At 52.6% G+C, this 26,705-nt stretch overlaps 10 protein-coding genes across 10 annotated transcripts; 5 read left to right on the top strand and 5 right to left on the bottom strand.

Annotated features, from left to right (window-relative positions):
• Positions 1-1,389: 1,389 nt before the first annotated feature.
• NEUTE1DRAFT_95201 (uncharacterized protein) lies at positions 1,390-2,195 on the bottom strand (the record flags this gene model as incomplete). Its single annotated transcript, XM_009853669.1, has 2 exons — positions 1,390-1,852; positions 1,911-2,195. The coding sequence occupies 2 exons, from the start codon at positions 2,090-2,092 to the stop codon at positions 1,750-1,752; spliced, it is 285 nt and encodes a 94-aa protein (XP_009851971.1).
• Positions 2,196-2,696: 501 nt separating this feature from the next.
• On the top strand, positions 2,697-4,367 carry NEUTE1DRAFT_64848 (uncharacterized protein; the record flags this gene model as incomplete). Its single annotated transcript, XM_009853668.1, has 3 exons — positions 2,697-3,046; positions 3,122-3,393; positions 3,490-4,367. The coding sequence occupies 3 exons, from the start codon at positions 2,857-2,859 to the stop codon at positions 4,084-4,086; spliced, it is 1,059 nt and encodes a 352-aa protein (XP_009851970.1).
• Positions 4,368-4,386: 19 nt separating this feature from the next.
• On the bottom strand, positions 4,387-5,823 carry NEUTE1DRAFT_138528 (uncharacterized protein; the record flags this gene model as incomplete). The annotated part of the gene is made up of 1 exon (XM_009853667.1): positions 4,387-5,823. One exon carries the CDS (start codon positions 5,821-5,823, stop codon positions 4,387-4,389), a length of 1,437 nt encoding a protein of 478 aa, XP_009851969.1.
• A 254-nt stretch (positions 5,824-6,077) lies between these two features.
• NEUTE1DRAFT_117294 (uncharacterized protein) lies at positions 6,078-7,768 on the bottom strand (the record flags this gene model as incomplete). The annotated part of the gene is made up of 2 exons (XM_009853666.1): positions 6,078-7,245; positions 7,321-7,768. The coding sequence occupies 2 exons, from the start codon at positions 7,519-7,521 to the stop codon at positions 6,217-6,219; spliced, it is 1,230 nt and encodes a 409-aa protein (XP_009851968.1).
• A 1,434-nt stretch (positions 7,769-9,202) lies between these two features.
• On the top strand, positions 9,203-10,499 carry NEUTE1DRAFT_117293 (uncharacterized protein; the record flags this gene model as incomplete). Its single annotated transcript, XM_009853665.1, has 4 exons — positions 9,203-9,256; positions 9,372-9,559; positions 9,629-9,846; positions 9,917-10,499. The coding sequence occupies 3 exons, from the start codon at positions 9,470-9,472 to the stop codon at positions 9,972-9,974; spliced, it is 366 nt and encodes a 121-aa protein (XP_009851967.1).
• A 1,671-nt stretch (positions 10,500-12,170) lies between these two features.
• On the bottom strand, positions 12,171-16,335 carry NEUTE1DRAFT_64837 (uncharacterized protein; the record flags this gene model as incomplete). Its single annotated transcript, XM_009853664.1, has 6 exons — positions 12,171-14,093; positions 14,159-14,473; positions 14,538-14,834; positions 14,908-15,567; positions 15,632-15,900; positions 15,979-16,335. 6 exons carry the CDS (start codon positions 16,286-16,288, stop codon positions 13,578-13,580), a joined length of 2,367 nt encoding a protein of 788 aa, XP_009851966.1.
• A 119-nt stretch (positions 16,336-16,454) lies between these two features.
• NEUTE1DRAFT_138524 (uncharacterized protein) lies at positions 16,455-16,781 on the top strand (the record flags this gene model as incomplete). Its single annotated transcript, XM_009853663.1, has 1 exon — positions 16,455-16,781. The coding sequence occupies one exon, from the start codon at positions 16,455-16,457 to the stop codon at positions 16,779-16,781; it is 327 nt and encodes a 108-aa protein (XP_009851965.1).
• Positions 16,782-18,955: 2,174 nt separating this feature from the next.
• On the top strand, positions 18,956-19,848 carry NEUTE1DRAFT_117292 (uncharacterized protein; the record flags this gene model as incomplete). The annotated part of the gene is made up of 3 exons (XM_009853662.1): positions 18,956-19,151; positions 19,437-19,587; positions 19,808-19,848. The coding sequence occupies 2 exons, from the start codon at positions 18,973-18,975 to the stop codon at positions 19,474-19,476; spliced, it is 219 nt and encodes a 72-aa protein (XP_009851964.1).
• A 597-nt stretch (positions 19,849-20,445) lies between these two features.
• On the bottom strand, positions 20,446-24,822 carry NEUTE1DRAFT_122911 (uncharacterized protein; the record flags this gene model as incomplete). Its single annotated transcript, XM_009853661.1, has 1 exon — positions 20,446-24,822. One exon carries the CDS (start codon positions 24,820-24,822, stop codon positions 20,689-20,691), a length of 4,134 nt encoding a protein of 1,377 aa, XP_009851963.1.
• A 927-nt stretch (positions 24,823-25,749) lies between these two features.
• On the top strand, positions 25,750-26,491 carry NEUTE1DRAFT_64833 (uncharacterized protein; the record flags this gene model as incomplete). The annotated part of the gene is made up of 2 exons (XM_009853660.1): positions 25,750-25,814; positions 25,870-26,491. One exon carries the CDS (start codon positions 25,982-25,984, stop codon positions 26,318-26,320), a length of 339 nt encoding a protein of 112 aa, XP_009851962.1.
• Positions 26,492-26,705: the final 214 nt, after the last annotated feature.

Raw genomic sequence — 26,705 nt, 5'->3', positions numbered from 1 at the left:
GGCCCACGGTTCAGATAACTTGGTAATGGTGATCAATGTAGAGGCCGCACGGAATCGACAAAACTATGGGCCAGCGTGTCGTCGATATAGCCTTACGATAGGGGCGGATCGGAACCCAACGGGACGAGGTGGAGGGTCTTGATCGGGTGCGTGTACTTAGTGTACAAGACGTCGGCACGTTGTAAGCGTAAAACGGATGCAGGAATTCCGTGCTGTCTGCCCGGTAATCGATTGGACTATGCTGCGGCAGTTGAGGGAAAGTACGATGTGGTGAATAATGCAAGATAGAACAAAAGATTGTAAGGCGACGGCTGAGACGAGGTCGTTTCTTTTCTCAGGAGATGCTAATTAAACGCGGCGAACAGAAGGCCAAAGACGGGACAAGTCGGATGTTGGAAGCCAAGTAGGGAGGCGATCAAGGATAAATGAATGATTCAAATGGGATTGGTGATCCTCTTGAACGGTTGATTAGAGCCTTGATTACTCAAGACGTCTGTCTTTGCGGATGCGCAAGTTCTCGTGTTGTTGTATGTCCCGAAGTTCGTTGGAAGTTGTCCAATTCCCGAGTCGCGGTTGGACATTAAGGTCGGGTTGGGGGAATTTCGTTTCATACATGACTGGCACCTCACCACGGCAGGCGGTTCAGTTGCGTCTCCATTGGGGTCACGGTGCGCTAGGTATGCGGGCCACTCTGGGGAAGGGGACTGACTGAACGCAAATAGACCACTGACTGCTGTTATCGCTGATTTGACGCCCTGAGATGCAAGCAGAGCAACAGGGGTTCCAGTTTGGTTTCGGCAATGTATTCGATGTAATTACGTGCATGGGGCATCGTCGTTCGTTTCTTGTGCGAACTGTGGTCGTCGAGGTTCCCATTTGGCATCCACTCAAACATCCCGATTCAGCTCATCCACCACTGGAGCAGTCTCAGGGATCAGGGCATGTTGGCATGATGGGTTCCTGTGCCGTTCCTGGAGAGCCCGAGTTCCTCTACGCTATACCTAGGCTATGGACATTACAAACATCACGGCACTGACCAGACATGATCTGTACCTGGGGTGGTTACGCTGTTCTTGTCGAATGATGTCAGGCTCTTGGAGACGAGGTCTCTACCAACTGGAAAGAAACCCGCGGAACCGCTGTCTCGAGCTGGGTTGCTGAACAGGGCTGTTACCAAAGAGCCCATGGCTCATGAGACTACACAACATGCTCACCGCAGTGGATCAACCCATTCCCCTGAAGATCAAGTCATAGCTTCCGAGTCAGCGACATGGTCGGCGATGAGTGGTTAGGTAGTCGAACGACCATAAGTTGTTTACATGTCGATTTCTCAATGACAATGACTTCGGATATGGAGTCGTATGATGACAGTACCAGGTTCATGAAGTTCCTGAGACCCGAACCTCGATGCTTCATGATCATGACGTTGATAAACACATAATCTATTGAACGTAAAGATGCTTGCCAAACGTTGGGACATTGAGCCCGTCCGTCAGATGTTGATATCATGACAGTCCATCTCCATCGATCCATTTCCAAAAACGCCAAGACTATGACTTACAGTCCGCAAAAGGCAACAACTTTGCCCAGTACAGTTGCACCTGGGTATCATTTCCAACACACTTTCTTTCAGTCTCTCTTTCTCTCTGGCACCGTTGTACCTTAGATGTCGCTGTGTAGACTCGAATGGTTAATTTTTTTTTGTTGTCTGCGCTCGTCCCAGGTGTCGCCAAACAATCAGCTGGCCGCTTACAACGTGCTGACGACCTTGTCCTCCTCGATAGTGGCGTAGCTCTCGCTGGAGGCGGAAACCGACTCGAGTGTCTTTGCGTTAACCTTGGCAGAGAAGCCCCTGGATAAAAGGGTTAGCAAGAACACCCGAACCAACATGACGGTGTCTGAGAGCATACTTCATGAGGGTGTACTCGTGGGTAATGACACCACCGTCATCGAGAATGGCCTTCTTGTCCTGCTGGATCACCGAGTCGGGAGTGTTCTCCTTGTAGGTGATGATGACCGACTTCTGGATGTCAACGGCAATAGCGCTGGAGACGAGGGCAAGGGCGCCGAGAACGAGACCGGAGAACTTCATGTTTGCGATAGATTTTGGTTATTTTGCTTTCTTTGAGGTTATGTTGGGCCGGACGGGTAGGTATAAAGTATGGCGTCACGTTGTTGGGCAGACGATGGATGGATGTACGGATGGGTTCGTTCGAATTAAAAGGCGGGAGGATCCCTCGACTTTATGCCGATCCTAGGTCTCTGTCAGAGGCGCAACGACCAAAAGGGTGTCATGACACGCGCCAAGGAGCCTTCCAGCGCATAAAGAGACCCCCCTTTCTGCGGTCTCAACTTCCTCAGGAGGAAGGTCGCTATAAAAGCCCCTGTAAGTTCAGGCGGAGGGTACAGACTGCGTACCTCTAGTGTACATCCGTACCGGCTACTGATTAGATAAGCCCTCTAGGTTGTTATGTCACCGCGGCAGTGGCACAGGGCAGAAGGCTGAGGCCCCACCGCCCAACTCAAGTTCAAGCGGAAGGTACCTACCCAGGCGCTAACCTGATTGGGTACTCACCTTCCAGCAAGTGAGGCAGCTAGCCAGTGACGACGGCGAGACCAGACCACTGCAACTACAGCAGTTGGAGCTTCGAGGCCACTGACAACTGACGATACTTGCTATACGTACATCGACGACCAAAACATACATCATACCCACCAGCCCGCCTTCCTTCTTCTACCCCACGAAATACCACCCGACCTCCCGCCACGCCCACCAAACACACAAGCCATCACGCCTCCGACGGTGACGACGACAACGACGACGACAACGACGACACCTCGAATCCAGCTCTCGCCATGCCCGCCACTACTGCGGAAACGCTCTCCCTGGTGAACCGCAGCGTCTCGGTTGCGCCGCTGGTTCTGCTCTCAGTTGTCGACCACTACAACCGTACCCAAGCCAACAAGTCCAAGAGCAAGCGTGTCGTCGGCGTGCTATTAGGCCAGAATGATGGAAAGAATGTTCGCGTGTCCAACAGTTTCGCGGGTGCGTAGTCTGCTGCGGAAGCTTGCCTGGTTGCCCCGCGCCCAGGTGAATATCCGGCTAACTCTGGTGATGCAGTTCCCTTCGAGGAGGACGACAAGGACCCCTCAGTCTGGTTCCTTGACCACAACTACGTCGAGTCCATGAACGACATGTTCAAGAAGGTCAATGCGCGCGAGAAGCTAATAGGCTGGTACCATTCCGGCCCCAAGCTACGGGCTTCCGATCTCGACATCAACGAGCTGTTCAAGCGCTACACTCCCAACCCGCTTCTGGTTATTGTCGATGTCCAGCCCAAGGAGACGGGCGTTCCTACAGATGCCTACTTTGCCGTTGACGAGATCAAGGATGTATGTCTTCCAGAGACGCCGTCGCGTTTCCACTTGTTCTTACTCAGCCTCGCCCAAGTCACAGCTGCTAACTATACTTGTGTGTGACTACCACAGGATGGCACCACTACATCCAAGACTTTTGTCCACACTCCCTCCATTATCGAGGCCGAAGAGGCCGAGGAAATCGGCGTCGAGCACCTCCTTCGCGACATCCGTGACGTAGCCGTCGGCACACTATCCACCCGCATCACCAACCAGATGCGCTCGCTGCAAGGCCTCCACCACCGCCTCCGCGACATCCAAGCATATCTCCAAAAGGTCCTTGACGGCCAGCTGCCCGTGAACCACGCTATTCTCGGCAACCTCCAGGACGTCTTCAACTTGCTCCCCAACCTCTCGACGCCCAAGTCCGGCCCAGGCGCTACTGGAACCAACGCCGACAGCGAGCTCAACCACGCCATGAGCATCAAGACCAACGACCAGCTCATGGCCATCTACCTCAGCAGTCTGATCCGCGCCATCACTGCGTTCCACGACCTGATTGAGAACAAGATCCAGAACAGGCAGCAGCAGGAGGAGAACGACGCCAAGAAGAAGGAGGGAGAAAACGGCGAGAAGAAGGAGGGCGCCGACAAGAAGGAGGGTAGCCCGGCGGCGGCAAATGGTGAAAGCAAGGAGAAGGAGAACAGCCCGAAAGAGAAGAAGAAATAAGCGAGACATGACAAAGTGAAAGAGGGAACAGGAAGGCGAGCAACGGGATGGATGACGGGGCGCAACGGACCCGGCCGTAGATGATACGAAATCAATCAAATCAGCATGAATCACGTCTGTGTACGGAATCAAACACAAGAGAGACACTTTCACACATAGAAAGAGGGCTGCTCAAGGTCAAGGATGGGATCTTGAGCGATTGTTTAATAATACTATTTAACTGACAAGTTGGTTTGTTGACTGCGGTTCGCCAGTAACAGAGAAACTACCTATCTATAACAGACCCTCACTCTAGACTTACTACACATCAGCAACAATGCCGGCCATTTCCTCTCTACTCACCACCCGATCCGTCACATACCTCCCCAACGCCCTCGTCCACTTATCAGCCAACAGACAGGCCAGCAGGTGTTTGCAAACGGGCGGTACGCTCGAGTGATCTCGGGCGTTGAAGAGGGTCATCCCGCCAAAGGTCCAGCCTGCACTTCCTTTGTTATCACTTTCTCTCTTTTCTTGTAGCTCTTCTCCTCCTGTTTCTTTTGCATCATCTCCTGCTTCTGGCTCCGAGACACAAGCAAACGCAAACGCAGCGCAGGTACAGTTCCATGCTTCCAGGCTGACCATGTACCGCTGTATTCGGTAGTCTCGCTCTCGGTCTGCTTCGCTGCCAACACCTGACGGGATACCCTCGGTGTCTGCGTCTCCATACAGCCCAGAAAGATTGCTACTTGGATACTTTCGTTTCCGCTTCGGGTGGACGTTGAGGAACTGGGAGGAGCGGACGAGATAGAACTCTGGAGGTGGTGACCGGGGATGATGTTCGACTTTTGCTTCTGTGGACTCCTCCCACAGTGACTTGTGGTGGTTTTTCTTAGCCTTTCCACCATCCTTGGTCTCATCCTCAGCCGGCGGCGGACTTGTTACGTCCCCGTCGTCGTCGTCGTCGTTCTTCCTGTTGTCGTCCCCTTCTTCCATGACCACATCCACATCCATATCCATATCCATATCCACATCCATATCCCCTTCTTTCATCTGCTCCTTCTGCCTCCCTTCCTCATCTTCCTCCTCCTCCTCCTCCTCCTCCTCCTTCTTCTTCTTCTTCTTCACTACCGCTGCCGCTACCCCCTCTCCAGCAGCACACCTCCTCAAAATGACCCGTTCAACCAACCCCCGCTCCAAAACCTCCAACCCTGGTAACACCACCCCCGGAAACAGAACATGTAGCGTGATGATCAAATGTCGGTATTCAGGCGGTACCAGTTTAAGGGGGTTCACTTGACCTCCAGGAATCTTTATCTTGTTCATGTTCTTGTTCCTGATGGTTACATCATGATCATCTTCTTCTCTCCCTTCGTCACCTTCGTCTTTGAGGATCTGGAGTAGTTGTTTCCTCCGAATTGTCGTTTCTGTCTCTGTTGCTGGTACATCGGCAGCTTTGGATTGGGGTTTGGACCCTGGCCCGGGTGCGGGTTTGTGTATTTGGGTAGGTGGCTCGTCGAGCAGAGGAATGTTGGAGATGGCGGTTATGAGGGAGGTGAGGAATTGTCGGGAGGTGGGGAGGTCGAGGGCCGGCGTTGTGGAGATTTGTGGTGAGTGTAATGGTGGTGATGAGCTTTTTGCTTCTTCCTGTGGTTGAGGCTGGTAAGACGGTTGAGGGTGAGGCGAAGCAGGGCCTGGTGGGTGTAAGTCGGGATTCGGGTCAGAATGCCCGTGGTGGTGTTCGTTGGGTGAGGCCATCACGCTGTTGATTTTCCTCCGGGAAGTAATTAACTGGATTATGTTTCGTAAATCCTGAGAAATAGGTTCTGGTAGTTATGATGGCTTAAACTTGCACTTCATCCGAGTCATCATTTTATTCGGTGGTGGTGGTTGAATGTTGTAAGTTGTTAGGTGCATGCAGTGACGCGGTCCTAAGAAAACGTCCAAGTTCAAAACTGCATTCTCTACTCAATAGCGCGCGACCATAGTTCGGATTTAACACAATCAGATTTGACGGATCATCGATAGCATTTTGTCTACTCATTGTTTTTTTTCTTCTTCATCTCACGTAACCCATTTTTACCATGCAAGTCATAAAAATACATACAAAGAACCTTCAACGGCACAGAATAGAGGTACAAATCCTTATCATCATACCCAGTCCTTGGGGTTCTTCAGCACCTCAACCAGCCTCGCCTCCCTGCTCTTCGGCGCCGGCTCATACATGTACTCCCACCTAGCCGTCAACGGCAAGCTCATGAGAATACTCTCCACGCGTGCACCAGGGGTATTCAAGCCAAACGCGGTGCCGCGGTCGTGCACCAGGTTGAACTCGACATACTTGCCCCTGCGAATCTGCTGCCACCGCTTCTCCTCCTCCGTGTACGGCATATCCTTGCGCTTGTTGATGATGGAAATGTAGGTGGGCGCAAACGACTTGAGCGCGTCCTGGACGAAAGCGAAGGTGTTCTCCTTGTCGGAGACGGTCTCATCCAAGTCGTCGAAGAAGATGCCACCGATACCGCGGCACTCGCCGCGGTGCTTGTTGTAGAAGTACTCGTCGCACCACTTCTTGAAGCGGGGGTAGTATTCCTTGTCGTGGGCATCGCACACTTCCTTCAGCGACTTGTGGAACTGGATGGCGTCCTCATCAAAGAGGTAGCTGGGCGTCAGGTCACTTCCGCCACCGAACCACCACGCTCCCGAGGAGCCGTCGGGGTTGGCCGTCTCGAAGTATCGGTAGTTGAGGTGGACCGTCGGGGCCATGGGGTTCTTGGGGTGGACGATCAGACTGAGGCCGGCGGCGAAGAACTCGAGGCTGTCAGGAATGTCATCCTCCTGAGCCAGGTTTTTGTGGTTGGCACGCATCTTGATGATGGCGGGCTTGGGAAGAGTGCCGTAAACGACGCTCACACCAACACCGGCCTTCTCAAACACCTTGCCTTCCTGGAGGACGCAGGTGATGCCGCCGCCACCCTCCTTGCGCTGCCACTCGTCCACCCGGAATGGTGTGCCGTCGGCCTCCTCTAGCGCTCTGACAATTTCCTTCTGTTGCTCCTTGACGAACTTCTCCATACGCAGGCGCATTGGCGAGGCATCATTTACGCCTTTCTCGCGCTTAATCTGCTGGTCGCGCTCGGCAAGGGTGGGGGAATCGCATCGGATGGGGTCTTCGACGGCCTGAATTCAGAGCACATGGTGAGCTAGGGTCCGTAGTAGGCAATTGGTCAATGGGAGGTCGCAGCAGGCGCATACCATCTTGTAACCAAGAGTAGTGGCTACAGCCAGACCAGCAGCAGCCAAAGTGAGGTAGTTTCGCGAGTTCGAGAAAGCTTGACGTGCCGATCCGGAGCTCTGGAAGCTTGATGCAGCTCGGCGAGGGGTCCAGGTATGGTTGAATTGGGGTTTCGTCTTGCACTGAGCAAAGAGGCGAAGAGTAGGCCGTCGCGAGGCCATCTTGACGGTTCTTATTTATACGAATTGGGGAGTGGTAGCGTAGTGGTGGGTGGTGAGCAGGTCGAGGTCCCGAGATCGAATGATTTTACTCTGCGAACATGAGACCACCACACCAGATCTAAGTACGGAGGGCCGGGAAAGACCGCGCAAGCTCTTTCACAATGGCGAATTGGTGAACTATCGATTCGTCAATTGGGACAAGGCTGAACCGAGAAATTTGACGGACTCGATCCACGGCTGATGTGGTGTCCAAAATCGGATGTTATTGTTGAAATCGAGAGCTTGGCCTCGGCGGGTAGTCTAGTCTTCGCTGGGTAATCGCCCTGCCTGCTGGGGATCTCGAGGAGGGATCCGCTTGTAGTGCCTCGGAGCCGAATTCTCTTTCACTGGTTGGATCAACTATCAACTACCTACATACAAATAATGGAAAATGACGCTATACCCGGAACAGGCTGATAGACAGCTCCTTCTGTAACCACGCTGCCATCCATGATAGCGCAGTGCCGTAGGCAGAACGGAACATTCGCGGGGTGTTCCTTGCATTTCAACGGCTCCAGTGGATGGACGGGGAACCGGACCCTGAGGAGCAAGATGTCCACTTTTGGTGCTGCACGCACTCCGGGAGCGACCGGAAAAGCCACCTAGGCGGACACCGAAAACGGTACCTGATAGTAGTGTAAACACGCGGGCCCGGGTCCCATGGCGGGGCAAATGGTCAGCTCCGATCGGACTTCAGTTGTAGGGAGGCCCGGGAGGAGCTCCAGGATAAAGCTTCATTGATAGATAGGAGACTATTATGGATAAGATATACCAAATGCAAACAAGCGGAGAGAATGACGACTTCGCAGTGGTGACATCCATGACCTGGTCCTCCCTAGGTCTTTAATAGTGTAGAGGTAGACGGCAGGCGAACAAAGCGGTCAACAAGCTGCCCGTCGGGTGCGAGGTCGAGACGCTGGCCAAGCCGATGGAACCGTCCACGCCCTTCTTAGTAAAATGCGGTCTACACGTTCAACGAACCGGGAAGCCAAAGGACCAGGGCCACGAGGCTGGCTGCCCTTGGAACGGAAAGGAGATTTCCAATGCGCCCTTCTTCGGGCCATCCTTCTGTCTTGTCCATGTGCCGCTGATACAAGGTATCAACCTAGGACTTGGTAATGTACTATGTATACTAGAGGTAGGTAGGTAGGTAGGTAGTGTACAACGAGAGATAGGAGACGGATACGGAGTGCTGCGTCATTGCTACCTCCACGCCGCCCCACTGATGGCCAAGAGGTACCGTTCAGGTACCGCTCCTAGCTGAGTGCCGGGCACGCCTTCGCCTTGAAATGCCCCTGGAATGCCACTGAAAAGGCAGTGACCTGTTAAGCCTGACCATGTGAGCGACGGCCAGTGACCCATCTGATTCACCGACTGGGAGCGGGCTAAGCCCAATCGAGGATCGACTCTCGCTTTAGTCATCTGGTCAGCCCCGCCTCCGCCTGCTGGTCACCCGCTTAGTGTTCAGGTTGTCCTGGCGTGTCCAGGGCCTTTGACCCGTGCTGCGCAGACAGGCGGGCAGCCGCCAACTGGACGCGGCCGATAGGCAACACTGCCTGGCAACCTACTAACACACCTTACATCGATGGTCAAAGAGGTACATCAACCCTTCTTCCCCCTCTTCATCCTCTTGCCGTTTCTTACCTCTGACATCTCTCCCCAGCTTCCTCATTTCCATCACACGCCAGTCATCAAGGTATGTTTTGCATTTCCGACCAACACTGATGCTGCTCCTTGTGGAAGCCATCCATGGTCTATCTCCCTTTCAATAGCCGCTTCTTCCGACTAACACCGGATTCCCTCTATCGCAGACACCGTCTTATCCATCCATCGTATCCACGCTTGTAGTCTATTTCAAAGCCAAACACCTATCACCGCATCTTCCACATTATCAACCCAAACCGCCAAAATGAGATCCAAGTTCAAGGACGAGCACCCCTTCGAGAAGCGCAAGGCCGAGGCCGAGCGTATTCGCCAAAAGTACTCCGACCGTATTCCCGTAAGCATCCCCCATCCGGACAATCCCGCAGTCACCGCCCTTATCCCTAACTAACACATGTCGCCACAGGTTATTTGCGAAAAGGTCGAGAAGAGTGATATCGCTACCATCGATAAGAAGAAGTACCTCGTACCGGCGGACCTCACCGTGGGCCAGTTCGTTTACGTCATCCGCAAGCGCATCAAGCTGTCGCCCGAGAAGGCCATCTTCATCTTCGTAGATGAGGTCCTTCCTCCAACCGCTGCTCTCATGAGCAGCATCTACGAGGAGCACAAGGATGAGGATGGGTACGTGGCAACCTCTATCCCCTATCATTTTTTCCAACTGTAACCCAGACTAACGTGACTACTACCACAGTTTCCTCTACATCACATACTCGGGCGAGAACACCTTCGGCGACTTCGAGACTGCGTAATCATATCCTCTCTATCGTTTTGCTTTAGACGTTGTGGGCGTTTTGGGATTCATACACGATTACTGGATCAATGAGCGGGTTGGTGGGCTGTGCATCATGTTGTTTCTGCTGGGTTTATATCCTTAGGGTTACGTTGGCTGAAGAGGGGGAGGGCTTGCTACGACAGAAGGGACGATGGGACTGTGCTGTTGGGGTCTGGACTTAAGTGCCACCTGCAGTCGTATGAAGGCGGAATCCCCTTTACTTTGCTTCCCGGTGTGCTTTGGTCTAGAGACAGCATCATTTGCCGTTGGGTTGCCCGTTTCACAAATCAATGTTTACCTCATTCTCTATGCCCTTTCTCACCACGCCGGTGACTTACATCCCTTGTTGAACCCCTCCGAACATGAACCCCTGGATGGATGGCCGCAATGGAAGCACATCACGAGGACGGTAATTCCATACGTGGATATCACGAGGAAGCACGCAGCTTATAGGATATACAATATGTTGTACACGTATCCTAGCTGGATATCGTTACACTGGTTCTCATGGCCGATGGTCTCTGTGTATAATGACGCTTGGTTAAATCCATTGTGTGGTGTGCTAACTATTGGTCTTCCAGTCTTCTGAACCGATTTGATGAAATCACGGAAGACTCTTACAACAGTGATACCGTCGGGACAAACACGCAAAAGTCGTATATCCGATCCTGGAAGTCATAGACCAACTTCCTGCTTCGCCAATACAAGAAAGATGTGCCGACTACTTGGCATTGCATAGGTCTGCAGCCTAACCTCCAGGGGCAACTCCCAAGACACTCAAAAGTAACTTGCCTCGGCGCATGACTGACACGTTTTCATCAACTTCCTCTGTCATCTACAAACAAACTTCATATCGCTGTTCAAACATCACACCGTATTTGATAGTTATGTTGTCTTCTACTATGATCAGTCATCACAAAACTTAGTACGATCATGATTATGTGTGGTTCAAACAATGGACTGTGGCTGCAGCAATAACTGAAACAACAAAGGGCTATGCGTGCGGGATGAGTGAGAAAGTTGAAGGACAAACAATGAATAGTTAACGATGATGGATGCTAGATACAAGGTCGTCAATAGTGAATGGCGCGGTCTAGAGGTTTGAGGGTGAATGACAGAATCGAACGCACAAAATAGAAAGGGAATTGTGGGTGTCCAAGTGATAGAAGTAGAGAAAAGAAGGGGAAAGAAATCAGGGACATCATGTATAAAAGAGACACGGAGTTCTACACCTTTATTCAGTAAAAGCTTTGATGACAAGAAGTGAATCAATAAATTGTTGTTGTTTGACTGCATCACTTTTTGTTTTCTAGGTACACTAGTCTGCTTCTTTTCACGGAAGTCATCACTACCTCTAAGCATGGTCGATCACATTGTCAAACCCGCCTTTCAATCCGCGGACTGTTATCACAGCACCATAGAGAATGAATAACTAGATGGAACACAAAACACACATTACACCATATATGACATGAGAAACGGGGGCGCACACCATACTTGGGTAAAAGTATAAAGAAATAGAGATGAGAGAGGGATCATAACAAGCTCACACCTTTGCATTGATCTCACAATATCAAAGGACTTACAGCATGGAAGTACACACAGCAAGGAGAAAGTCCAGCTCTAACCTTTGAGCCTCAAGTCCAAGGTCCACTCAAGCTGCTTCTGAAGCAAAGTACCTAAAAGCCACGACACACACTCTTCTGAATTTATCTGTATCTTGCATAAGGAAGCGTCGAAGTTCTTTTATTCTTTGAACTAGGAGAGTCCCAACATGTGTATGGGGTATTCCTGTATGGTTTCTTTCAAGGGGTGAGTGAGCGTTGTTTATGAGCAATCAACGGTTGTTCTCGACTAGCACCTACGTGAGAAGGAGACGAGGTGAATGATGTAACAAAGTGATGTGGTTAGTTGTAGATGAGGCTTCTCTCGACAAATAGGACGGGATGCGAGTCAAATCATCTGAATCAATAACCAGTATGCCATGGAGCATATCATAACCTTGCCTAGACTCATGATGATCTAGTGCTGGCGGGAAGAAACCTAAGTGGATTTTTTGTGCTTAATAATAGTATTGTACGGGCCAGAATGAACTGTTGACGTAGATGTTGAATGGATGGAAGAAATAGAAGCAACAGAGACATGGACAGACGGGCATGATAGCGCAAGATTAGAAAAAAATAAAAATTGATCGCTGAAGTTCTTTGACTAACTTGAACAAACACAAAAGTTTTGATACAAAATACCACACCTCTCTCTCTATCCAACTCGACTCTGTTCCCCCCCATCCTCCTTCCCCTTTGTTTTCTTTCCTTCAAGTTATCTGACCCTCTTCCCATCTCGCTCAAACCACGCGCGCAACACAAGTAAGGTAAGTATCAGAAGCATCGATCCAAGCTTGATAAAAACGACGACGACCACTTGAAGACAGAAAAAAAGTATGTGGTGATACGCTATGTTTTGCATCTGTCGCTCTTGCTCTTTCACAACACCATTTTTGCAATGTCTTCACTCCCAACAGTCGGACCTCTCTCGTAAGACGCCAAATCATTAACATTAAACAGAAAACGGCGACAACCATAGGCCAGAAGACCGGAGCGGGGAGCGGGGGTGGGACAAATCTACCCGACTGACACCGGAGACTGATTCATCCATGCCGTCTCCAAGCCCGTGAGGTAGAATGACGGATGATCCGAGCACTCACTCTCTTTCCCTGCTCGCGTGTCGTTCTCCTTTTCCCCTCTTCTCCTTTGCCTCAACAAAAACAACATAGAGACTCTTCTTTCCAGCACTATATATCAACCCGGCAAAAAGGAAAACGGAAAATGGGTAGGTAGTAGGAATGCGCTGGTTTCTCAAACTCTGGAACCAAAGACCAAATAAAGAGGAAAAATGGAAACGCGATGTACACAAAAATCATGCCTTCCTTCCTTCGCCTCGCAGAACGCCTGCCAGAACGCGTCAAAACGCAGGCCTGCCTCGAGTGCAATATTATATCATGAACTCGAGCCAAGTAAATTTTTGGCACCCGCTTCAGCTGACTGACCCTCCTCGAATCCTATTCGCTCTGCTCCCCCCGTTTCATCATCTCAATTCCCATACCTTGCCGCCTCTTCCTGATCGATTCTTCTTCCCACCTGTTGGTGTCAATGTTATCCTAATAACCACTTCATCTTCCACCAAACAGTTCCGCTCTCCCACTCGATAGCCTTCTCTGGCTCCCCGTTAGCCTCCTCCCATATGCGCTTTCCACCAGCGCCTTTCCCGTGTGAACCAGAAAATGGGGTATATGCAAATGGTCCGATTCCAGAATGAATGCTTTCCCCGGCCCAGATACAAAGTTAAGCCGGATGCAGTCATGTAAAATCCCATGCGTGTGTGAACAGAAAGAAAAAGTAGAAAAAATCGAGCCCAAAGACTGCCCAGCTCTGGATGTCTAAGAAGTCGAGAGGTCTGAACGAGCTCATGTCAAGAAGACCAAGCAAGACGCCAAGACACCAACCGTGAAGAATTTATGTTAATTGTGTATGAAAGGAGAGCAAGACGGCGTCCACAGCTCGATCAAAGGACGTCTCGGCTTCTATCCTTGGTTGTTCTTCATGCGTTTCTGCATCCTCGGCGTTGGAGGGTGCTTAGCCTTCACTTGGACGCCGTTCATCTGAGGCATTTGGGGTGTACCGATAGTCGCCGGCGTCGGGGCTGAGGTGGGACCATCATCTTCGAGCTTCGCCTGGGAAGCTCTCCTCTTCTTGTTGTTCTGCTGAGGCGAAGTATTTGCGCTTGGCCCACTAGAGTTGGTGCCTTGCTGGCTGACTTGAAGCTGCATGGCAGGCGCCTGCATTTGGCCAGGAGCCGGGCTACCTATATGAGGAGACCCAGGAAGCATCTGGTTTGCCATTGCTGGACTGGCACCCATTGGAAATTGGTTGTATCCTGGAGTCCTAGGGACTCCTTGCGGCATCGCCTGGCCGTTGACAGCTGGACCTTGACCTGTGATCTGGGTCATGAACTGCTCGAGAGCAGCATATGGGGAGATGCCGGGATGATTGTGGGAGAACGTGAATAAGGGGCTCATTTGACCCATGATATCGGCCATCTGCACAAGACATCAAGTTAGCGTTACATTGTACCTGCAGAACAGTGCGTATTACGACCACGTACCTCCAGGAACTGAAACACGCCTTCTGGAATCCCCATCCCAATCTTGACGCAAGAGTCCGGAAGCTCGATATCCGGTGGCGGAGTGGCTGGGCTCTTGTACGGCCTCTGCTTGCCCTTTTTGCTCATCTCTGGTGACTGCTTGCTGTCAGGCGGGTTCAGGGATCTCCACTCCTTGATCCAGGTGTGCGAAGGCCGAGCAGCCTCGATGATTGCGCGTCGCGAATGGTACTCCTCGTGGTTCTCAACGACAAAGTCGAAAAGCTCAATAAATTGGTCGCTGTCGAATTGGATCCGGAGGGTTCCATTATGGACGACCTATTTCGGAATTATAAGCGTTCTGCTACCACGTAGGCTTGGGTTTAGGGGCTATCCAACTTACATGCGATCCATTATCGTACCAGTAGAAGACACTTGCCCTGGCGATCTCAATGAAATGGCCGTCGTGGGGCAACGATCTGTCTGTGGTGCCTTGCATGACCAGCTGCATTTTCGAAACGCCACTTTCGAAATGCACATTGAAGAATCGCGGCAAGGCTGCAACGTCGATCTCGTAGGGCTTGGGATCGGCAGCTTCATCTTCACGTTTCTTAAAAGTCTGGCGGAAGACGCCTTTCTGGGAGAAGAACCGCTGGACAAAGAGTTGCCAGTACTTCAATCCGTCTGCACCCTGGGAACCCTTTATAGCAGCAAAGTCAGCAATCAAGGACGAACAGGAAGTTGGACGGGGGATGCTCAACGCGTAAGCTTACCGTGAATCCATTCAAATGCTCATTGAACGAGTTGAGCTTAAGCAAGCACTGGCCCTTCAAGTTTGCGCTATCCACACGCTTTTGCTGCAGGAGGTTGGCAACATTGGCGGCTGCTTGAACTTGGGCGTGGGCAAGTTGTGCTTGCTGGGCTTGTGTGGTCTGTGGCGTTTGAGGGGAGACCTGCTGTTGGGCATTTGGCTGCTGTGTAGGGCCCTGAGCAGGCCCCTGGTTCTGTGCTGGCCCATTTACTCCCGGACCTGGCTGAACCTGTGGTTGCTGTTGTTGAGTAGGCTGCTGAGGCTGACCCGGCTGCTGTTGGGGTGGCTGTTGAGGCGGTTGGGGCTGTGGTTGTTGCGGTTGCTGCTGTGGTTGTCCCGGCCCTCCTTGTTGTGCCTGGGCCTGGGCCTGGGCTGCCTGAACTGCCGCCGACTGCTGGGCATGAGCCTGTTGCGTATGAAGAGCGGCCAGCTGAGCTTGCATGTTGAGGCCTGGACCTTGGGGGTTGATCTGGTGCTGGCCGGGGTTGTTTCCCTGCTGGGCCATCTGTTGTTGTTGTTGCTGCTGCTGCTGCTGCTGCTGCTGTTGCTGTTGTTGTTGCTGTTGTAATTGCTGCTGCTGCTGCTGCTGCTGCATCGCCATCTGTTGGGCTATGAGATTCGGCTGTGTACTGCGTTAGTATCCTTGCAGTAGATCTCCTTTCGCAACGGGATTCTCGAGCTCTTACATTCATCCCCTGCCCCTGGTGCTGTTGCGCTAGATGCTGTTGCATCTGATGGGTCATTGGCATAGGGCCACCCATTGCGCGCCTCTGCATTAACTGGGCCATATGAGGGTTCATCTGGCCCATGCCGGGGACACCTATTGGCATGCCTCCCAGGTTACCGTACTGAGCCTGAGCTTGCTGAGCCTGCATGATTCTCTGGTGTTGCGCTTGCTGCAGCTGCTGCAGCCTAACTTGCTGCAACTGCTGTTGCATGGCTGGGTTGTTGGGAACTGAAGATTCATTTTGGTTAGTATATGGTGTCTAAGCAAGCGAGCGGGGCATGGTAGAAAAAAGAAGGCAAAACCTACAGCCCATCCCATTGATCTGTTGTTGGTATGCTGCCATCTGCTGGGGGTTCAAATGCTGCATGGCAACATGGGCGTTGGGAGTGCCGGGCGGCATTCCTCCCATGAGAGCGCCGGCGCTCATCTGGGGGCCGGGGCCGGAGACACCTAAGTGTGCCACCATCTGATGAGCCATGGCGGGGGTTGCGCCGGGCTGGCTGGGATTGTGGGCCATGCCCGGAGCCATGTGGTGACCGGGAGGAGCTCCCGGATGTTGCTGCATTCCGCCAGGGTGCGGCGAAAAGGAGGGACCAATCGGCATGCTAGCCATCATCTCTTTCCACTTTGCTGTCGACTATCCACAGCGTGGATATCGACGTGACTTCCTCCGCGCTATCGCATACGAAGTGTAACCAGTTCGTCGGTATGGGGAGTTGCCGCGAGGGCCGGCTGAGGCGTTGGTCGGTCTTCTTCCTTGTCTGGCGCGCACGCGTATCACAATGCCGCTTCAATCGGGTGGCGATCGACAGGCGGTCGAGAGGCAGTTGAAAATAGCGTTTGCTGGACGACTGCTATTGTGCTGCTGCACCCACGAAGAGGAAGCCGAGCGCGTTGGGGGCGGATGCGACGACGACAGCGGCGACGACTCAGGCACTGGGTGTGTCGGTTCCTTTGGTACGGACCTGGCGATCCAAGGATCCAAATCACCTCGGACAGGCCTCAAGCTGGGAAGACGGAAGTGGCAGGTGTCTGGTGGTGTGCGTTGCACTCAGAGCCAGCGACGGGGGCCTTGTCTGGCGGCGGCGGTCGCGCGACGAGCAACGTGAGCGGAAAGTTGGGGGAGACAGTGAGCAAAAAGGGTAGATCCAAGTCGGTCGAAAGTCGACTTGGGAACAGTGTCAAGTAAGCACACAGAGAGTGCCGCAAGGAAGAAGAGACGAAGCGGGACGGGTCCGGCAGGCCGATAGGCGTAGGTAAGTAGGTAGGTGGGTAGGTCAATCAATATAGGTACCAAGGCGGGTGAGGTGACCAGAGCGGTAGGTAGGCAGAGGCTATTAGGTATGTGTGCCGATGCGGCAGAATGCACCACGGCAGCGATAATAGGTAGGTGGTGAAATGATTAAGGAGGATTTCCCGCTGGTGATGGGAAGACAAGAGCGTCGAAAGTAGAAAGAGACTGGTGAGAGAGAGAGAGGAATGGTGAGCGACGAAGCACTAGATCTCCTGCAGCAAGAGATGAGGGATACAACGGAACGAGCACCGACGTGTCGTGGACTGTCGGAGTCGGAGGTGGATTGAGGCTTGGGGATGATTGGGAAGGGTAAGGTGGTTGTGTGGATCTCCCGTCCGTCGACTCTCTGGGCTGCGCTGCTGCTTGACTGGGAGTTTTTATGGGACTGGCGACGTCTGGAAGTCTGGGTCCTGACCTGGGCAGACGGGAGTCCCGTCAAAAAAGAGTTCCTTGGAGTTGTTGCTGGGGCCCTTGGTAGGTTTGGACAGAAGCGGGAGTGCTTGGCGGGCGAGCTGGATGAGGTGGTTTTGGACCCCAGGGGTACAAAGAATGGAATGCCACTTACTAGGTAGAGGTAGTCTATGTGTCTATGTATTGGGGTTCTGATGACCGACCAGTGATGACGAGCTCAGAAGAAATGTTTCTCGTCGGAATTCCTCTCTTTGTTATTTTCCCTGTGGATGGGTCAAATTTGGGATGTTGGTGACATTTGGGGGGGAGCGCTGGAAATATATATGATTCGAACTGAGCTCGTTGAAGTCTTTTTGTGTTAGGTCAGCATTGCTGCAGAGAGTCACGGGAGCTCAGTAGTTTACAGGATATTAGCTTGTATTAGACAAATCTCCCAGCACAAGCCATAATATTCTGTCTGGCTTTGACTGCCGCATATGTACTCTTGAAACTGAGACCCGTTGTTGCAGGGTTAAAGGAGTTCGACAAAGGCTGAATGCCCTCACATCATAATCGCTATACAACCTGAGAAACACTTTGACTCCCCTAAAGGGCACTCCTCTCCATCATTCTTCAATACCAAATCCTATCACATACGAAGGTGTCAAACTTGGGTTCACTCAGCCTACAGCAGAGAGATGCCCGTGCTCCATGCATCGAGCCATTCTCATGCACACGCCGAATCACCACCTAAACTCCCGATTTCGGCCTCAGACTTATCTCTACAGAGATTTTTTACCATACTCAGTAATGCGGAACGACTGACGGAGGAGAACAAGTCGCTCCGGGTCATACGAATGGCCATAGAGCCAGACCAGTCGACCTACGACAGACCCTACGAGCTTCCTTCAGTGGTGACGTTGAAAGAGCGGGCTTCCAACAGCTTTCAGAATCGTATCACCAACCCTAACCCCACAATGCTTGGACAGCCAGGAAACAGAAAAGGGGGTGTCGGCTGTTGGCCCACCCGGGCGCGATGTACACACCACACCGCGAAGCGTCAGGATCAACGAATAGTCCCTCTGAGAGGTCGACAGAAGCACAGCAATGAACATCCACCAAACTGAAGATATGAAATGAAAGCCTGGGAAATGATTACTCCTGTCTAATCGAAAGGGCTTTCTCGTATACACCGCAAAGATTAATGTCCAACAAGCTGAACCTCCCCTTCAGTTGGTCTCGGCTCATCAGCCCGCAGTGAGGTGGTCTGTCTGGAGTCTGGACGGCCGACAGACTCTTGTCGCGATGGCGGGCGATGGCGGGACCTTGCAGCACGGCAGGCGATCCATTTGATAAGAGGTGAAACCCAGCATCACGTGTGTCTACACGTGTCTGTGTTCTGCGCGCTTCTACACATTCTGTCAGCTCTCCCGCCCAGAACTTGCCGACCCCACCTGAATTTTCGTTATCGTTATCTCCTCCCGCGCAGAAGTATTTGAACTGTCCAATTGTCGCAAACGCAACCTTAATTTTCTCCCCTTCCTCAGAAACCAACAATCGCAAACGCCGCGATTTTCGAGCTCACGCATTCATCCAACCGATGCTCCTGGTGAGCAATGGTTCGAGTATGCCGAGCTGGCAGGAACCGCTTCATTGCGTGTTCATGTATCTGCCCGCAGCATATTGCTTCTTTTGAGAGGCAAGGCTGTGCGACATCTTGTCAATACTTCACAACGCGCGGTCACAAGCGTCGCATTCAGGTAGGTCAACGACAACTGCCATGGCAATCAACGAGGTAAGCTCCAATTTCCCTTTTCCTTTTCGCAACAGCACCTTTCACAACCCTTCCCCTGGATCCGCCTTCGGATGATGACAACTTCTGAAATGTCTTCTTTTCCCAACTGAATCGACCATGAACGAAGACTAGTCTGTTTCGGGCTTCCTCCTACGGGAGTCGGCCTGTTGCTTGCCAGTAATTTTTTCTGACTGAAGCGGATTGCACTTCTTCATTTTTTCCGCAACCCACACGCGAGTATCCACAGCAACTTTCGCAAACATGGTTGCTGACTCCATACCGCAGACACACAGAATCTTCTCGAGCCTGGCTCTCTGATATATAAGGTGCCTTTGTGCCCTTTTTCTGTTGCTTCTGATTCTCTCCTCGAGACAGACAACAATGTGATTCTGCCAACTAATCATGACAGCCTTACACAATATCACTTTCATCAAAGGTTAGTTCATACTTTGTGCAACTCGCACACATCACACCCCGCCCCCGATCCTTATGATGAAGTTTTCCTACATTCGCAGTTTCCACTCGAGACCCCACCTACGAGCCTTTCTCGGGGTCAGATGAGGGCGAAGTCTTCCTTGGATGTCTGATTGGATCATCAAACACTTGTTGTTTTGAGCAGTCTTTTGTCTTGCGAGCATCAGCTAACAGATCCCAAGTGCAGGATATCCATCTACTATGAATCAATTTTAGATAGCCACAATAAAATACAGTTCAAAAATCTTCTGCCTTCGCCTTCCTTTGTGATCGATGATCGATAAACATAACAGTTGCCAGCAGATGCGCTTCGGCGTGTCGAATCGACATTCACATCATCTTTCCATTGATATGAATGTTTTCGCTCTGGCATAGAGAGATCACTTTTGACCCATTGCTGGGCGCCCATGTTGAGAGATCGTTTTGTATCTCACCGATATCTGGGAATCAGTAGAGGTTACATCCCATCAAGAATATCATCCAATAGTCAAATCGAACAGTGATTAAAAGTTCTGCTGCCTCCGCGTTCGTATGTGAATCAAGTCTGAAGAGTTGCCCTGGGCGATGTGTTATGACAGATCGATGGCAGAGCGTGGTATCATGCTGCCACAGTGAAAGTGTCTAATGCTGACCGAATGGATGACCTGTGTATTCTCACCATCCGTCGGACAACTGAATGACTTGCAAAAACATATCCTGATCTTTTACCAACCATCAACGATGAACATGCAGGTCTTCATCAAATTATGGCTGTGTCTCCTCGGACATCAAGTATGCTACGTTTCCGAAGGCATCACCGCCCGTGCCCAAAAGCAAAGCAGAAGAAAATATTACTTGTATAGATATACATATATATATATATGTGTGGTCCTGAGAACCGAGGAATGTAAATGCTCCCCCAAGAAAAAACCGATGATCTACCAGAATTAACCCCTATTCCAACTCCATGCCTCCATTTAACCTGCATATCTCTTTTCTTTTCTTCTTGTTTCACCCACTTCTACTACCTCGTTCCCATCCCAAGTCCAAGTGCCCATCTCTCCAGAGGTTTGGTTACCATCCACTAATTGTCAACCACAATCTCGTTTGATAATGATCCGGCAGCAGCAGGCATAGAAACACCAGCAGCACCAGCCAAAGCGGCACCCGCACCAACAGTACCGGCAGTAGCAGGAACAGAAGCACCAATAGGCAGACTACTCATCATCCCTCCCGTCCCTGTTGTCCCAGCAATAATGCTGGCAGAGGTACCCAATCCCGACCCCGACCCCGTCCCCGTCCATCCTCCTCCCCTATCTCTCTCAGCCTGCTGACCCTGCAGCAACCCACCCCCAAACCCACTTCCCACAGTCCCTATACTCATACTCCCCATCGTCCCCGTGGTCCCAAGGCTATTCATGCTCACCCCCGCCGGGCCCGTCCCCAACGATCCCGCATACCCACCACCACCACCACCTTGACCAGCATAACCGCCGTAGGACGACGATGACGCATAACCCATCCCAGAGCCAGCGCCCATGGAAAAGGTCAAAGCGGACCCAGACCCGCTCCCTGCTCCTGCGCGCTTGACTCGCCCGCCTACGATGCCCCTTCTGTTACGACCGGTGCGGCCGCGGCCGAGCCAGTTGAGTTTGAGGAGTTTGTTCAGTTCTTCGATCATGCGGGAGGATTCATCGGGAGGTACGTTTCCGTATCCACCCGTTCCCCCACCAGGACCGCCGGCACCAGCAGCAGCAGCAGTAGCAGCAGTATTGGCGGGGGCTGTGGGTGTAGTTGGTGTTGTGGCATTAGCAGCCGTGGGTGTGTTTGGCAAACTATTGTTACCAGCACCGCTGATCCCGCTAGTAGCCAAGCTAGCGCTCAGACTGGAAATCGACGGGCGGGGAGGTAGCGGACCAGGGCTGTTAGCGGTCGGAGTAGCCGGCGACGAAGGGGAGGAGAATTGTGAAGGAGAAGACATGGTTTGGACGAGAGGGGGTAAGCCGCCAGCCACCGAAGAGCCCGAGGGAGAGGCGGGGACGGTGGCGTTGGTCATGGTTGTTGTTGCCACGGAGTCTTGCGAGGAGGAGTAGGTGTTGTAGGAGGTGAGGTTGCCCGTGGAGGAGTGGGGGTTTTGGTTCGGTATGGAGGAGGTGAAAGAAGGAGTGGTGGGCGCGGAAACAGAAGCCAGGACGGACATGCATTGGAGCATGCGTCCAACCATTTCTGTGACTTGCTTGGAGTCTTCGACGTTTTGGTCGGCGGTTCTCCCACCGCCGCCGCCTGTAGGGTCGCGGAGGCTGCCGTGGATGGAGTTGCTGCCTATACTTGCTATACTGGGCGCTACGTGTAAGGGGAATTGCTGTACGGGTGTGGACATGTTGAGGTTGAGGTTGGCGATACCAACACCGCTAGGGGTGGACATGGCGGCTTGGGCGGAGGCGGCGCCAAGGGCTTGAATGCTGCTGGGGGTAAAAGGGCGGTTGGCGTTGCCATGGTCGCTGCCGAAGCTGACGTTACTGATGGTACGCGAGCGATTACCGCTTCCTGGAGGGGTATCGCCGCCACCGCCGGCGGTGCCCATCCCGTTGCTGTTGTAGCTCGCGTAGGAAGGGTCCACACTGGGAACGGGGTTGGACATGGAGGTGTTTGGCCGTGGAGGGGCGGTGCCAAAGCCGGCACCCATTCCTAGGGTCATGGTTGCTGGGAGGCTACCTGCGAAGGATAGCGAGAGTTGCGACTCTTGTGAGGGCGAGGTCGAGAGCGCAGACTGATAGGCACCGCCTTGGTTGTGAGCCGTGTTTTGGAACCCGGAGGTAGGAACCGGAACCGGAGAGGAAAGGGCCATGCTGGCCAGGCTCTGCGGTAGGAACTCGAGAGAGAGACGCGAGAACATGATCTTCAGCGTGTCGTAGCGGGGAAGAATAACGATATCGCGGAAGGCAAGGAGAACCAGTCTCCGTATGTCAAGGACCGATGAGGCCGATATGCTGAGGCCGTAGCTGGCGGGGACACCGCCCCAGAAGTCACGAGCTTGATCTGGCGTCATCAAAGGCCCGCTGCCGGCGAATTCCATGTCCAACGGTAGAAAGACTGCTTGCAGATATGGTAGGATACTGGTAAATGTGAAGATCCAAAGCTCGACAAGAGCAGGGATCAAGCGGTCTTCCGGAGTCTTCTTCAGACTCTGGTCGAGACTCGAGAAGCCCGTGGTGAGAAAGTCCCGGATATCCTCGATGATGATATTTGGGCTGCGCCGCGAAATGCAATACTGGATATGCATCGTCACTATACGATTCAGGTCCTCTACAGGGAGACGAAGGTCCTCAGCTTCAAAGATGACAAGCAGCTTGGCCCTGAGAAACGGCCAGGCGTCATCAAGGGTCATGTTGTTGAGCCCGAACTTTTGGCTGTCAAAGGGCTCGTTGTGGAAGAGTGCTGAAGCCAGGTTGCCAGTGGCAGAGCTCACGCTACTTGGACCAGGCCAGTCGCCTCCAGGGTTGTAGCTTGAGGCCGCGTCGTCCAGACTTTTGTCCTCCTTGTTCTTCTTCTCGCGCAATGCACGGCCGCCGTGTCGCAAATCAAGACCTGATTTGAACGCATTGCTGCTAGGACCAGGACTTGTTGGCAAGTTGAAATTATATAGACTGCTGGGGGCTGTGGGATCTGTAGGCCTGGAATTGCTCGAAGCTGACGAGAGCGGTAGGTGATACGCCTCTATCAGCTTTTCCTTTTGTCGTTTCAAGAAATGCCCATGCTTCTTCTCCTTTTCTTTCACCTCCTTCTCTGTAGCCTCGGCTGGTCGTATCGTGGCGGTTGACGAGTTCCCATGGGCGTAGAAGGGCTGCTGCATATTCGATTCGAGACTCGTAGTACTGTAGTTGGCCCGTTGCAGATTCGAAAAGGCATGCCCTAGCTTTCCGGGACTAGGCAGTGGTTTCTCCTTGGATGATTCCGCCTTTGAGCTGGACTTGCCAGGGCGCGAAAACAGCTTGACCTTGCTCTTTTCCGACTTGACAGCGGGTTTCTCGGCGGCGACAGGCGGTGGAGTAGGTGTCAAGGGGTTCGTCGGCTGGGCGGGCAGTTTCGGGGACGACTGCGCCGATCGGGGGAACACCACGTTCGCGGCCGCTGTGGCAGCAAGGGTATGGTTTCCGGCGAGGCCGTTGTGGTTTCCTTGACTTCCAAACACATTATCCCTTGGCGCGCTCGCCTCTGTCAAGCTCAAGATGGGAGGGCTCATCGGACCGCCGCTTTTGCGCTTGTTCGCGACCGAAGTCTGTTCATGATGCTCGCCTGACGGTGGTATCGTTTGTGATCGCTGACGATGTTGTAGATGAACAAGGTGTTGATGCGCATACGGTGGTGCCTGTTGTTGTTGTTGTTGTTGTGGTTGTGGTTGTGGTTGCTGCTGCTGCTGCTGCTGCTGCTGCTGTTGCTGGGTAAGCTGCGACTTGGAGACGGCTGCCTGCGCAGCAATATGGCTGGCAGACATGTCTCGTTGCGCCTGCGACGGCGTCGGGCCGAGTTTGGGCGATTCGGCTTGGATCTGGTCAAGGTTGGAGGTGCTCGTCGAGGGCAGGGTAGGCTCGAATAGGCCCGCGTTCGCCGAGTGTTTGCGCGAGTGTGCGCCTACCCTGCCGGAAAACGAAGTGGATGTAGTGGACGTTGCACTGGTCGGCGGAAGGGTCAGGGGGGAGGGCCCGTTGCGCGGGGCCGTATCGATCGGGGAATGTGTCCCGGCGACGGAGCGGGCAGTGGACAGGGCGGCGGTGGTCGATAGGGTCGGTCGCGAGAAGTTGGTCTGGAGACTCGGGGCACTGGCGCTATTGCTCGGAGACGTGAAGCTGCTGTAAATAGGAGTTGCAGATTCGCGTCCAGGGGTAGGTGTTGTTCCTCCTCCTCCTCGTCGCTCGGGTGATGCTCCTGCTCTTCCCCCGAATCCTGATGCGTCTGAACGTCCTCCGGGCTGGGGCGACGGGGCGGTAGGCTGGTCGGATGGGCGAGGGATGGTCAATGGCGTGAGGTCGTCGCTGGTGGAGGTCGAGGCTGAGATGATGCGGACCGGACCCGGAGACGGTCGATGGGGACGGACAAGACCCATGTCGGCGCCGGCGAGTGCATTAACAGTGGAGTTAGTGCTGGCCGGCAGCGGTGAGAAACTCCCTGGAGCCCTCTGCGTGGGTCCGGGGGTTCCTCTTCCACTCATGGGTTGCATTGATTGTTTGCTTGCTTCTGCAGCATTCAGTGGTGCTCTCTCAATGCTCCCGTTCTGTTGGTCCTCTGGCTGGTGGTGTTTGGTAGTAATGGATCATACGGTACTGGCGTCGTTTCGAACAGGCTATCCTTCGCAAGGGCAAGTGTCACATCTTGCTAACCCGCTCGGATGTCTGTAGAAGAAGATTATCAGTCGATGGGAATAGTCTATGTCGGTGGTGGTTAAGTCAATGAACATGTGAGTGTAGTATGGAAAATATACGTGATCGCTGAATTGGCCAAAAAGAGGACGGGTAAGAGCGGCTAGATAGATTAAAAAAAAAAAAAAAAAAAAGAGTGAACTTGTAAATTCAAACTCCGATTGCGTACGAGGACATCACAAGCGCTGATCTCCATTTCCCTCGTGGCCATGTTTTGGGGATCCCGTCCCTTCTCTTCCACTTCCAAGCACATCGATCATATGCCATGAGTGGCACCTCCCTCTGAGCCTCCCTCGGGCACTCCCACTTCCCACTTCCAGCTGAGCGCTTTACTTACCTGATAGGTTCAGTTGCGAAACGTCAACCGATACGACGCCACCACTTGTTGTTGGTGTTGGCTGCTGGTTGTTTTGGGCGATACTATCCAACTTGAAATACAAATTCAACCAGGGGCTTGAATGCTTGGCAAGCAGAAGAAAGGGAATCAGAGGCTAGATCGCCCTAAAGTGTTCCGTCACGATCGCAATCTTGGTGGGGAGGGCTTTTAGTGCCCCGCAATCAACGTCAGTTTTCCCCAATTCAGGCGCACGCGGGGGGGGATGCTGTAGGGCAGTGAAACGTGCAGCATTGGTTCCAGTGGACACCTGAGAGGTCAGTTGAGATGCATTTCAGGATTTTGAGACTTCCTTTTCCGTTCATGTGAGGATCTGATTCTGATATCGATTTTAAAAAAAAATAAAACACCTTCTCATCATTGGATGCTAGAAATACCATAGCTAAAAAGACACTTCATGTATGTTTCAAATGCCCAAGACACCCTAACAGAACTGTCACTAACCATAACCCAGACAAATTCCACCACCAAATCACGCCCAACCCTCTTCTCACCATCAAAACATTTGAAACCTCAAACCATTCACATCTTCTGTTCCAACCCCCTTCAACAAAGAATATTTCAAAATGGCCTCCTCAACCACCACCTTCACCGCAACCTACACCAACTCCACAACCCTTTCTCCCTCCTTCACACTTACCAAGGATGTCCCCACCACAACTTCGACCAATTCAACCTCTTCATCATCAGAAATGACCACCTCCGACCGCGCCAAGTACCTCCACGAACTCCGGCAAATCGCCGCCACCTTCCAAGACGACATCAACCGGGAGCTCACGCAGCGGATGGAGGAGGACAACAAGCGGGCGGGTCAGAATGGTGGTGATGACCAGAGCAAGGGGAAGGAGGCAGAGGCCAAGGAGGAGGAGAACTATGGCGAGGAGGTTGTTGAGGAGGATGAGTGAGTGAGCGAGTGATTTGGAACAAGAAAGAGAGAGAGAAGGAGAGAGAGAAGGAGAGAGAGAGCAGTGGGCTGGAAAGGGCTTGGAAGAAGAGGGCACGAGCGGGACGAAGGATTTCTTAGGCTGCAGTGGTAGTCCTTGGATCTGTTGCTCCATCCATGATATCTGGGGTTACACTTTATCAGGCCCTTGCCTATGTGATGTGCTGTATGCGGCTCAACACGAATTGGTGCGAGTGCATGAAGAAAAGGTACCGGACTATGAGAGAATTGGTCATGATCATACTGGGGGCCGCTATGCATGAGATCTACCCCTTTAGTCAACCTTCATCACGATAGAAAATCCAGCAGGAATAGAAGAAGCCCAAATAGATTTCCCTTCCCGCTCC

Source organism: Neurospora tetrasperma (genome assembly GCF_000213175.1).
Source record: "Neurospora tetrasperma FGSC 2508 unplaced genomic scaffold NEUTE1scaffold_4, whole genome shotgun sequence".
Classification (NCBI taxonomy): Eukaryota; Fungi; Ascomycota; class Sordariomycetes; order Sordariales; family Sordariaceae; genus Neurospora; species Neurospora tetrasperma.
The sequence above is the reverse complement of the archived record's forward strand: the minus strand, read 5'-3'. Positions and strand labels throughout refer to the sequence as shown.